General features: G+C 38.4%; 1 protein-coding gene across 4 annotated transcripts in view; it reads right to left on the reverse strand.

The window, feature by feature from the left end:
- Positions 1 to 12,713, reverse strand: part of LOC124157414 (voltage-dependent calcium channel subunit alpha-2/delta-3) — a 164,528-nt gene that overhangs the window by 14,749 nt on the left and 137,066 nt on the right. For all 4 annotated transcript variants that reach the window (XM_046532110.1, XM_046532108.1, XM_046532107.1 and 1 more), the window contains 2 exons: positions 6,977 to 7,089; positions 1,061 to 1,200 (listed from right to left, as the gene is read on the reverse strand). In XM_046532110.1, the coding sequence (XP_046388066.1) occupies positions 1,061 to 1,200; positions 6,977 to 7,089 (253 nt within the window). The remainder of the gene's footprint in view (positions 1 to 1,060; positions 1,201 to 6,976; positions 7,090 to 12,713) is intronic.

Below are 12,713 nucleotides of genomic sequence, written 5' to 3' on the forward strand. Positions count from 1 at the left end.
GAATGTTCTTTTAAAAGTGTTTGAGTTTTGTTTTTCAATGCAATCCTTCTTTTTGCCTACTCGTATATCATTGAGTGAGAATACTATTTTTTAATTTGGTAGGTACCAATTCAATAAAACACCAAAATAATTAGAGGAAAATTTTTAACCGACAATTTTTTATTAATTGAAATAATAATACGAATTTTCAAGCAGTGGAGCAGAGGCGTAACCAGGAATATGCCTTGGAGGGGGTGGGTGGGCTTGGGGGGGGGGGCAAAACCCCTCCACCCCAGGGGACTTTTGAAAATTTTTGAAAAAATGACATGCCTGGAAATACATTTTACATCATTTTGGCAATCAAAATTTGGATTTCACTCAGAATTCCACGGGAAATTATCACAACAGGGAAAAAATTAGCATGCTATTTTTTTATTTTTCTGAGGCTTAGGGGATCTATCCCCCTCACCTCCCATTATTACACCACTGTGTTCAAGCAAGGATTATTGGTTCTCATAAGTGTCAGCTACTAACAGCTCATAATTTAATTAGGGATGGTCGGATCGGATACCTCGGATCCAAATATCCGCGGATATTACCCTTAATCGGATACATCGGATCCAAAGTTGCGGAAGACATCGGATCTGTATCCGAAATTTTAAATAATAGCTTCAATGAATGCAACTCCCCATAAGGGTGGAAAGAGTTCTGATTCCATCTTCGAATGCGCCATCACATGCGATTTTTGTCCTACTCATGAACCGTTTAGTTTGAAAGCTCTCGCAGAGGTAACGTAGGAGAATTTCAGCCGTGGAAAATAAAAAAGGCAAAATACGACTGGCACATTGTGTGACTCTTCCCAAGAGATTGAACAATCATTGGAGGAATCTCAGCGTCAGGAATTTGAAAATGCATTCGGATCCGAAAATATCCGATCCGAAGTACCGGCTTCGAATATCAAGGGTCCGATCCGAATCCGGATCCGAAAAAAATCCTGGATCCGTCCATCCCTAAATTTAATCCTTCAAATCACCCAAACTGAAAGAGTATTAGATAAGCCTCTAATTACAGTGACACTTACGGTGGATGTGATGTTTTTGAATCTTGCATAGAGGGCAGAATGACGAAACTGGAAACCCACCACGGCTGCAGGTGCTGACCTACGTCCCTCGGTGTGGAATATTGCATTACTTGCGGTGACCAAAGAGTCATTTTTGTATTCTAAAAAAAGAAATAACACAAATAATAATATGAGAAACATATGGCTAATTATAGGCACGTAAAATTGGCTTCACACAATCGTCAATTAAGTAATCAATCCTTAATACTGCAGCTCTTTGCCTAAGCGTAATGGTGTGACATATACTATCCCGGGAAGGATGCAGTATTTTGCATTCAAACTGTGTAATATAGAGTATCAAAACTATTGCTAAGCAATCAACAAGAATTAAATTAGTAAACCTCAACAAAATGATTTATTTCATCAATAATAATCAGTGTAAAAAAATTATGTGGAAGTTGGCAAATTTTTTCTCGGAAGTTCAACATGAATTATAGATTCCACAAAGTTAGGCCGGATACTTTTATCACATTTATGTTAAATTGATATCTACAGGTATGAAATGAACATGAAATTTTAGAGAGCAATGCTCACATCAAACTGTGTACATGATGTAAATTAAAATTAGCAGTAACAGTGGTAGCTGGTGCAGAAAGTCAGCTATGTACTGCCCCCGTTGCCACACCACTGACCCTTCCTCCACTTCCCACACCCACAATCAATTACTTCCCAACATACAAACAGGATAAGTTTCAAAGACTTTGATTGTAAGTCGAATTGTTCATAAGTCACAAAAATGATATATACAGGTATTAAATTCATCGACAGGCCTCTTTCATGTACAAAATAGCTGTGCTGACTGATGAGGATTCACTCAGTAAAGTACATTTTCTTTTTACCCACGATCCTTTAATAGATATAAAGATAAAGAATAAAGTTATAAATAAAACCAAAGAATAATGTGCTAAGATTAAGAATATTTTTGTTAATTACGCAGTTCTTTTGTTTTGTATTTTTGATGTTCGTCTGACTCAGTAATAAACGTCAGTCTTTCTTCTGCTCGCAACATGAACAGACCTGTTTCATTTCCCTGTGCCCTCTTTAACTTTTTTTATCAGGTTATGGGCCCAGATACGATAGTTTAAACTTAACGAGTTAAGAATGGCGAGCGATCAGGGGACAAATGTGTTAACCGTGGCTTCCAACCACCTGCCTCCAATAGACAAACTTGAAGGAGAGAAAAATTGGGAAAATTGGAAATATTTAATGGAGCTTTACTTGGGATTGGACGATCTTTACGAGTGCGTGTTGAAGCAACCACCCGAATCAGTCAGAAATAATCCCTCATCTCCTGAAATGAAGAAAGACAATAGAGCCCGCTCGAAAATCTCTCTCATGGTGCAACCTCATCTCATAATTCACGTGAGGTCGGCCAAAACCGCCTACGAAGCATGGAATAACCTGTGTGACGTGTTTGAGGACAGAGGGGCATTCAGGCACATTTGTCTGTTTGATGAATTGTTGGATACTAAACACGACAATTTTAGTTCACTCTTAGATTATGCTATGGCCATGAAGAATATCATCTATAAAATTGCCGAAACCGGGAAACCTGTTGATGATGAGTTTGCGGCCTTCGTAATGTTAAAAAATTTGGGACTACAAATGGCTTCGTCAGCTTATAGAAAAGAGTGTTAAGAAAGAAGAGGACTTGACGCCAATAGCGGTTTGCAATGAGCTTGTGCGAGAAGGACAGAAGGAAGCGGCGGAGACAGGGGGTGCAACCAATCAGGCGCTCCTAGCCGGCACAAGTAGGAACCAGCGTCGCGGTTCGTCATGCAGAGTAAAGTTCAGTGGAAGAGGTGAAGTAGCATGCGGGAGTGCAATGGCAACTTCACCAGGAGCGGTCCAGCAGGCGACAAAACGGCACCAGAACCAGTATCATCGTGGCAGCCAACATGGTGTGACCTGCTATCGTTGTAAGAGACCTGGCCACATAGCTGCCAGGTGCTGGTTTAAAGGAGATGGTAAGAGAGGATGCAGTAATGATGGTGGTGGAGAAGAGGGCTCAGGCACATCACCCTGGAGCCTTATAGCTGCTATGAGTGCTGTGAGTAACAAAAATTGCTGGTACATTGACTCGGGTGCTTCAACGCATATGAGTGGCAATAAAAGTTGGTTCAATTGGTATATTGAAACAGATAGTAAAGCTGTGAGTTGCGCTGGCAATGAAACACTGAAAACGGCTGGTATTGGTAGTATTAGTGTTAAGGGTATCAACGGCTTAAGTGCCATTAAAGATGTTGTTTATGTCCCCAAACTTTCAACTAACTTACTGTCTGTTAGTGCAATGGTTAAGAATGGCCTGATTCCTGTTTTCTCTCCAGATGGTTGTAGTGTATATAATAAACATGATGTCTATATCAAGGGTGTCCCCCTGCTTAAAGTCCCTGAATCGGGTGGAACTTACAAAATAGATTTCGATGTAAATCCAGTAGCCATGCTAGTAGAAGATGCAAAAAATTGTTATTTTAATCTGTGGCATCAAAGGTTAGCTCATTTAAGTAGGAGTAACATGATCCGCATGTCAAAGGGTCTAGTAAATGGTCTTGTCCTGAATCCAGAGTGCATAGACATTGAATGTGATAGCTGCATAAGGGCCAAACAAATAAGAGCTCCATTTCTAAGGGGAAGGGCTCAAAGAGCAAAAAACACTTTAGACCTTATACACTCAGATGTTTGTGGCCCACTAGACCAAACATCCTTTGGAGGGCATCGATATTTTGCAACCTTTATTGACGATAAGACACGATTCACATTTGTAGCCTTACTTAAAACGAAAGGTGAGGTATTTGAAAAATTTAAGTTGTATAAAAAACTGGTGGAGAAGCAAACAGGAAAAGCTATCAAATGCTTAAGGTCTGATAATGGAGGGGAATACTTTTCCAAAGTGTTTTCTGAATTTCTAAGCAATGAAGGCATCCAACGGCAGTCTACTATCCCTGGAACACCTGAGCAGAATGGAGTAGCGGAAAGGGCTAACAGAACAATTTTAGAAAAGAGTAGGGCTATGCTAAAACAAGCTGGTCTTGATAACAGGTACTGGGGGGAAGCAGTTAATACTGCAGTTTATCTTAAAAATCTGTCTCCTACAGTGGCATTAAAAGGAAAGGTTCCATTTGAAGCATGGACAGGAAGGAAAGTCAATGTTGGTCATCTTAAAGTTTTTGGATGCAGTGCCTATGTTCATATTCCAAAAGAAAAAAGTAAGAAACTTGGTGATAGAAGTAGAGAGTGTATATTTGTGGGGTACGATAGTGAGAAGAAAGGTTACCGTTTAATTGATCCCAAAAATCCTTATCAAATAGTGTTGGAAAGAAGTGTATTGTTTCACGAAAAAAGATTTCCAATGAAAAATCTACTGGGCGATAATGAGGGTGTTGTTGGGTCTCCTGATACCTCGGAGATATTAATTCATGTCCCAACTAAGCCTAAAGAGATAGATATAGAAATCCAGAGAGACCTCGAAGATGACAATTCGGGGGGATCACAGACCTCTAATGACAATACTGAAAATTCTGTGGAATTAAGAGAACGTAGATATCCATTAAGAGACAGAAAACCCTGTGATTACTCTGACTATTTGGTGTACAAAGCTGAACTGGAGAGCATGAATGATGAACCCGAAACGCGAGAACAAGCGTTAGCTAAATGGGATAAAGCTCACTGGAAAAATGCAATGGATGAGGAAATGTCGTCCTTAAGAAAGAATAAGGTATTTACTTTAGTTCCTAGACCTACAAATGTGAATGTTGTACAAAATAGGTGGGTATTCAAATTAAAAACTGGTCCTGATGGTACAATTGATAGATATAAGGCTCGTTTGGTGGCAAAAGGATATACTCAGATGCAGGGCTTAGATTATATCGACACATTCTCTTCTGTTGTTAGAGCTGAAAGCTTAAGGTTAATTCTGTCTTTAGCTGTAAACATGAATTTATTTATAAAACATATTGATGTATGTACGGCTTTTCTAAATGGTGAATTAGAAGAAAAAGTGTACATGGAACAGCCAGAGGGTTATGTTGATCTTGACAATCAGGAAAAGGTATGTTTATTAAAAAAGGCTATCTATGGATTGAAACAGTCATCTAGATGTTGGAATGCCAAGTTACATGAGATATTAATGTGTTTAAACTATGTCAGATCAAAGGGTGACCCTTGTGTTTATATGAAGCATAAGACTCATCATGTATTAACTATTATTGCTGTGCATGTGGATGATGTATTTATTATTTCTAATGATCAGGATGAAGTGAAAACTGTAAAATTGACATTTCAAAAGAATTTTGATTGCAGAGATTTGGGAAAACTTTCAAATTTTCTAGGTATTGAAGTGGAATATTGTGAAGATGGGAAAGTCAAGCTTTCTCAAAGATCTTATTTAAATAAGATCCTAGAAAGGTTTAATATGAAGGACTGTAATCCTGTTAGAACACCAATGGAAAAGGGCATTTGTCTGGAAAGAAATGCTGGTCCTAAACCAAATGTACCCTATCAATCTCTAATAGGTTCGTTAATGTACTTAAGTGTATGGACTAGGCCAGATATTGTGCAAGCAGTAAATTACCTAAGTCAATTTAATGCTTATTATGGGGCTCAACATTGGAATTGTGCTAAAAGACTACTTCGATACTTGCAAGGAACCAAAGAATTGGGTTTAATATTTAAAAAGGGTAGCAATGAATTGTGTGGTTACAGTGATGCAGATTGGGGAAGTGACACTGTTGATAGAAAATCCTACTCAGGGTACTTCTTTGCATTTTCTGGTGGACCAATTTCTTGGCAGTGCAAAAAGCAGTCTGTGGTAGCACAATCAACAACAGAAGCTGAATATATTGCACTCAGTCAGGCCTCCAATGAGGCCATATACCTGCAAAACTTGTTAAAAGAACTTGTTAAAAAGGATTTTGTTGTGACTATGTTTTGTGATAATAAGTCAGCTGTATTTTTGTCTATGAATGCTGCCTAAAAAAGGAGGACAAAACAGATAGATTTGAGTTATCATGTTGTGAGAGACTTGGTGGAAAGAAAAAGGGTGTTAATAGAGCATGTTCCAGGTGAGAAGATGATTGCGGACATTTTCACCAAGCCACTTGTGGGATCACGCTTTAAGTCTTTGGTAGAATTATTGGGAATGCAATAACTGCTGAATTAAAGGGGGTGTGTTAAGATTAAGAATATTTTTGTTAATTACGCAGTTCTTTTGTTTTGTATTTTTGATGTTCGTCTGACTCAGTAATAAACGTCAGTCTTTCTTCTGCTCGCAACATGAACAGACCTGTTTCATTTCCCTGTGCCCTCTTTAACTTTTTATCATAATGCTGTGAGAGGAATTATTTATAGTGATTGTGCAATTTTCATGGCATTTTAAAGAAGAAATTTCAGGGATTTTTCTAATATTGTCTTTTGAATAATTTTGGTTTGGTTTTCCAGATGGTTTTAAGCCTGAAATTCATACTCATAGATGGCCTTTTTAAACTTATTTGTAAAATTATGTTCTGCATCTAAAATTAGTTCCAAGGAAATTGGATATGAAATACAAGGAAATAGATTATACTTTTTAAAAAACACACACAAATAGCTGTGATAAAGGAACTCATATTATTCATTTTAGTAAAATTATTATTGTTTGATACACCAACTCAATCGTAACAATGTGACTAAGCAACCAAGAAACAAATTATATAAATGACATTCAGCATCCCTGAGGATGAGCCCAGAGTTGGAGCTCAAAATATCTGCAGAAATAGAGTTTGCAACTCAGTGGGAATCCCAGGAGAAGTTTTACCCACATAATTTGCCAGTAAACCATTAAATATCAAGAGATCAAGGAGAGAAAAATCAAGAGATATTTCAAGCACACTCTTCACTCACCACCTTTGAACGGCACCGAGTAGACGTAGCTGTCCGGATCCACAAAATGTTGCTCAACTGCTCGCTTGTACCAAACCTCATCAATGGCTCGCTTGTTCAGAACACTGAAGTGACTGAAGGGAGATGCAAAATAATATTTAAACAGAGAAGGAACATGTAAGCAGACCAAACTGAAATCGTGCTTGAAATTAAATAGAATAATTCTCAAGGCATTTCTTGAAATGGATCACCCCAAGGTGAAGTTGTTCTATGCCATTATCTTCTCATCAACTGTTAATATTCTTTGAGGATACAAGAAAAAGAAGAAACAGCAAGTCTTGTTTCCTCCCACATATTCACATCCAAATATGGACACACATCTTTTTCACTGTTGCAGATTGAAGAAAAAAGGACCCAAATGGTATTATTTTTCAAGCTAGAGTATAGCAACTTATGTATTTTTAGAAAAAGTAGGAATTTCTAATCCATTGAACTCTATTGACTCAAGCGAATAAGGATTTTTTCGAATTTTGAATCTAGGATCAGAGGCTTTTTTTTAAATAATGAACAGATTACGTCTTCCAGAGCAGAGGACATTGCTCTTCAACAACCTTTGAGTATAACAATGCTAATGGCTGCTAATTTTCTCATATTTTCCCTTCATTTCAAAGCAACAGATCAGGGTTCCACCACAAATATATTCTCCAAGGATGTGCAACCTAGAGTACAGTTGAGTTCCATTTATTTACTTGTAATGTATTGATTTGATTATAATAAAATAATACATCTTCAGACTTTAGACTACAACTGGCAATCTCAAAAATTTCACAAATAAAATTTTACCCAATTTCACTTTGAACTCCAGAGCAAATATTATTGTTTATCATTGATGGCAATGCCAAAATTTATAGTTTTTGACAGATGTATCATAAAAATCTTGTAAGAGGATAACATAAAGGCCTGATTGTTCGAGTTTCCTTTTCAGGTTAAATAATCATTTAGAGTAAGTAAAACAATAAAGGCACAAACACAATACATACATATTTGTATAGAAGGAGAAAAAAGGGTTAGTTCTCTTTTGCAAAACTATATGCATCACAGAAAAGTAAAGGAAATGTAATCAGGACATCTAAAACAACATATGCACTCAACTTACTCATTTAAGCCCTGTCTTTGACAACCTAATTATGAAGATAGAATGCAATATTTGTATAAAATACATTTCATTAATTTTTTCTCTTATTGTGGACTTCATAAGCAAACTATGGCATTAAATTGGCCTTAAGGTGAAAGTCTACCGATCCAAAAGACAATCAAAAAGTAATTATAACCTTCCAGTGGGCGTGCTCGTTTACAAAGTAAATGGTTTTCAGTTTATGGCGATAAGTCTGCAAAAAATAATGTTATCTTTTAGAACATTCATTGTATTCCTCTAGCAGCCTTTATCCGTACAATATATGTCGGTGTCAGCAGAATATTCAGTCCCAGCTCATTGTGAATCTAGTTTGTTACGGAGAAGGTCGCCCGTTGTGAACTGAGTCCACAGCATGCCCGCTCTTGGACATGGAGAAGGAAGCAATGTACGCTCTTTTTGTACAACTAGGTGGTTAATGAGAATTTATTTGTTTAATTATCCATATAAGGATATTTTTGTGCAATTGTCTTCCATCAAATTCCTTTGCCATTACTTTTGAGTTAGTGCAAAAACTTACGATCCCTGTCTGCAGTTCCCGTGCTTTAGGAGAAAGTTTTTGATGAGTGCTTACAATTGCACAGAATCATTTAATTGTAAGGATATTTTTATGTTTTTTTTTTATTTAAAATACATATTATTCCTTTACTGCTACCAAACTGTAATTATTTTGATCATAAAACTAGCATTAAATCATTTAAGAAATGTTTACTTTGTAAACAGTGTACCTGCTCATGTGAAGAAAGTTAGCGTGCCCACTGGAAGGATAAGTAAAATCCTCTGAACCAATTTAAGGTCTCGCTAGGGCAATGCAGAATGGCCATGTAACAACCCTATCATCAAAATTCTGCATCAAACATTTGCAGAGGCTTACACAAGTAAATACAGTACATTGTTGGGCATGCATGGTCCATAAACGACAGGTGAATTCTCCCCATCAACTCAGCAATCCTGAAAATGGAGGGGGGATGGGAGGAGGACCTCATACCAAAGGTAATTAGAAGACAAAAGTAATTGAAAGAGGAAAACCAGAAAAAGACATGTGTGTTCCATTCTCCCTTTTATGATGAAAACTTTTCAATTTTACCCAACAAGCTGGGCAGGAGGTATAAGAACATTGTTTTAGGGGGTGGTTCATCACTTTCCAAGGTTCCTAGGTGGTATGCAATGCCTCTAGGAGATAATGCATCGCTGAGGAGTCTGTGATATGCATAGCCAAGTGACTTTTAGATATTCATTAATAACCTTCAAAAATTGTTTGCTGCGATGGTGAAATAAATACTCACATTGAAGAGGTACATTTAAGATCGCCATCTTTTAAATTTTTCCTGAAATTATCAGGGGAGGCAGTTGTGTGATGACATCACAATGCAGGAGTCATGAGTATCTGGAAGGGTTGGGTGTGCCTACGTGCAACTCCACTGCAACGTGACGTCATCACACGACCCCTCCGATGGGAATCAAATTCAAAACTCTTACAATGGGAGGTATCCAAGTGTCACCACCCGATCGCATTCAAACTTCCCACTGACAGAAAATGAAATTTTAAGACACACCTAAATGTTTTTGTTCAAGCATCCAATGGGCTTTCTTACTTTTTTCTTATTAACTTTCACTTTCTAAACGTTCGTTTTTCTACCGCATTGCTTCTGTGTTGAACTCACTCCCTCCACACATTGACCCCTTTTTCACTTCCATTGAATTCCTTTATAAGCCTTTCCCTATCTTATCTGTCACTGAAGTAGCTTGCACCTGCAGATTCTTGTTGTCTTTTTTTTTGTAAAATTATTTCTTGTTTCAGCTTGTTATATTGTTTGTTTGTCCTCTAATTTGTGTACTGTTATCTGGTCACTATAAAGTGGCAACTGTATGCTATGTGGGGTTCTCTTTCTTTAAAATAAAATTTAAAAAATTATTTTTTGAGATGATAGACAGTAATACAGTAGACCCTTGTTATAACGAAGTTCATGGGACCGAAAAACCGGAGGTTCGTAATAACGAAATTTGTATGAACGTTTGTTTTAGGAATCATTAGTTCATAAAGCTATGCAAGGCATCGAGAAGTTCGGTTATCCTGCAGAATGTAACACTGCATTACAATTATGGGTGAACTCACTTTTGTGACGAACTGATCTAGCTGGGCGTGCGACACAGCCGGAGCCGAGAAAAATCACTGTCCGCGGGAAGGAAGAACGGGAAAAACGCTGAACAGTTCCTGGCTTAATCTAAGATTAAGTGACACTTCGTCAGATTATGCCCAAAGTACGCGTTCCTTTACGCCACACCGCCTTGCATCGGCCAACTCGAAAGGCGCCAAATTTGAAATTTCGGGCACGCTTGAACTTTCCCAATTTTCGTATCTCTGAAAGTTTGTAATTCGTACATTCGTAAGAAGAGGACTGACTTAGCATACAATTTACAAGCGGTAATGAGTGGGTCACCATGATTCAACAGGCATGAAGCTTATTATATGATGTAGTGTGCATACTGAAGTATCTCCTACTGAAGAAAGAACCGTAAGTGATGCTCTTGCACGAGGAGAACTTAAGCGTAGCGCAATGGTTATGGCGTAGCGTAGTGTATATTCACCTAAATACCATTCCTTATTCGTGAAAATTTGTAATAAAGTTCTATTTGTAGCCAGCAGTACTGGGACTGAGGTTCGTAATAACGTTTCTTTTACCATAGACTGGAAAGGCCGTTTCGTCGGGACCAACTATTTCCTTCGTAATAACCAGAACTTAATAATAAGGTTGTTCGTAATAACGAGAGTCTACTGTAGTAAAATGCCTAGGTGTTTGCAACCTGCAATAAAATACAAGGGCTGACCAGAAAGTAACAAACGTTTTGTCATGGTGCAGCAGCAGTGGGCTGGACTAACTTGGTATTAGTGTTCTTACAGTCCGTATGCAACCAGCTGGGGTATCATGCACATAATGCCTATACTGTGAATAATTGAACAAAATCAATACATAAATTTATCGATTTAGCAACGAATCACGAGTTCCTATATTAGACTGCATCAAAAAGAGCTAGGAAGTATTTTTTCCTGAACGGGGTGCACAGGATACAGTATTTTCTATCACAATGCAAAGTTTGAACACAGTCCAGTATTGATTCTTTGGTACCTTCCCTCATAAGGGTTCAGTTTTCAATTCCTTCCTGGGGATTGTATGATGCCACATTGCTAAGGATTCTTGTACATCCGAAGGGTTGGGTGTGCCTCACTGAACTCGTCTACAACATGAGGTAGTCATACGAGGGTTGTACCAAAAGTAAGGATCCCAATGAGCTACAATGTTGAGCGAAGGTGCTAGGCTAAATCCCACAACATTGCCGTGCGCAGTGGTTCCCCTACTCTCGAGTCCGCCAGTCCGCGATTCATTGTGTCGCTCATTATTGGCTTAGCAACCGTCAACAATGAAAGTGATGATCCCCGTTCCCGCCAAGTGTGAGGATCGAGCATTAATCCGATTTCTCCTTGCAAGGAAGTTACCGCCATTGGAGATTCATCAGCAACTGACTGAAATTTATGGTGAAGAGTGCATGTCCATTCAGCACGTCTGCAAATGTTGCAGGGCTTTTGCCGGGGGTCGCACGGAAGTTCACGATGAAGAACGGAGTGGAAGACCGCCGGTTTTGGATTGTCCAGAAGATCAACAGTGAGCTGCTCAAAGATTGCAGGGTCACTGTGCATGAATTTGTTGAATGCATTTCTGAAGCTTCTCACGGCACAATTGAAAGAACTTTAACAGAAACGTTGGGTTATCGCAAGGTGTGTGCTTGCTGGGTCCCCCGGATGCTGACTGACGGACTCATGGAGCAATGTCTTGACACTGCTCGAAAATTTCTTCAACAATTTTAAGGTGGGGGCAACAAGGAGAAGTTGTTGGTCTCTACCGTCACCGGAGATGAAGCGTGGGCATTTCATTATATCCCTGAAACAAAACTCGTACGTGGCAAACGCTTCAAGAGCGACGATGAAGTCCAATCAGAGGTCACACACTTCCTCAACGGGTTGGCGGGAGACTTCTTCAACTTAGGGATAAAAAAGCTGGAGCACTGTCTTTAAAAGTGTGTCGAAAAAATGGAGACTATGTTGAAAAATAGACAAAAGTGTAAGCTTTTCAACGATGTGAAAATTAATATCAATAAAAAAGTTTTGTATTTGTAAAAAATATGGGAACCTTACTTTTGGTACAACCCTCGTACAAACTCCCAATAGGAACAAAACCCTCCATTACAATTAGCCCAGCCCTGTGCAGGTTAACACATGTTACCCTCCCCATCGATGATTTCTTAAGGCAATCAAATCTCCGGTTTCGGAGATAATTTACTTCCACCTTTAATTAGAATTTATTGTATTTTCTGTTCTTGGACAAATTCACTATAGCCAATTAGTAGCTTAATTATTCCAATTATGTACGGGATACATCAAGAGACATATTATTGAGTAGGATGTTTATCACAACATGCTAGGATGTTTATCATGGCATGCAACAGAGGAGAGCACTCGGAAAAATCAAGGGTAAATCAAGAAGAGATATATGTATATGTTTGATGAGC

This window comes from Ischnura elegans, chromosome 4, assembly GCF_921293095.1.
Source record: "Ischnura elegans chromosome 4, ioIscEleg1.1, whole genome shotgun sequence".
NCBI lineage: Eukaryota > Metazoa > Arthropoda > Insecta > Odonata > Coenagrionidae > Ischnura > Ischnura elegans.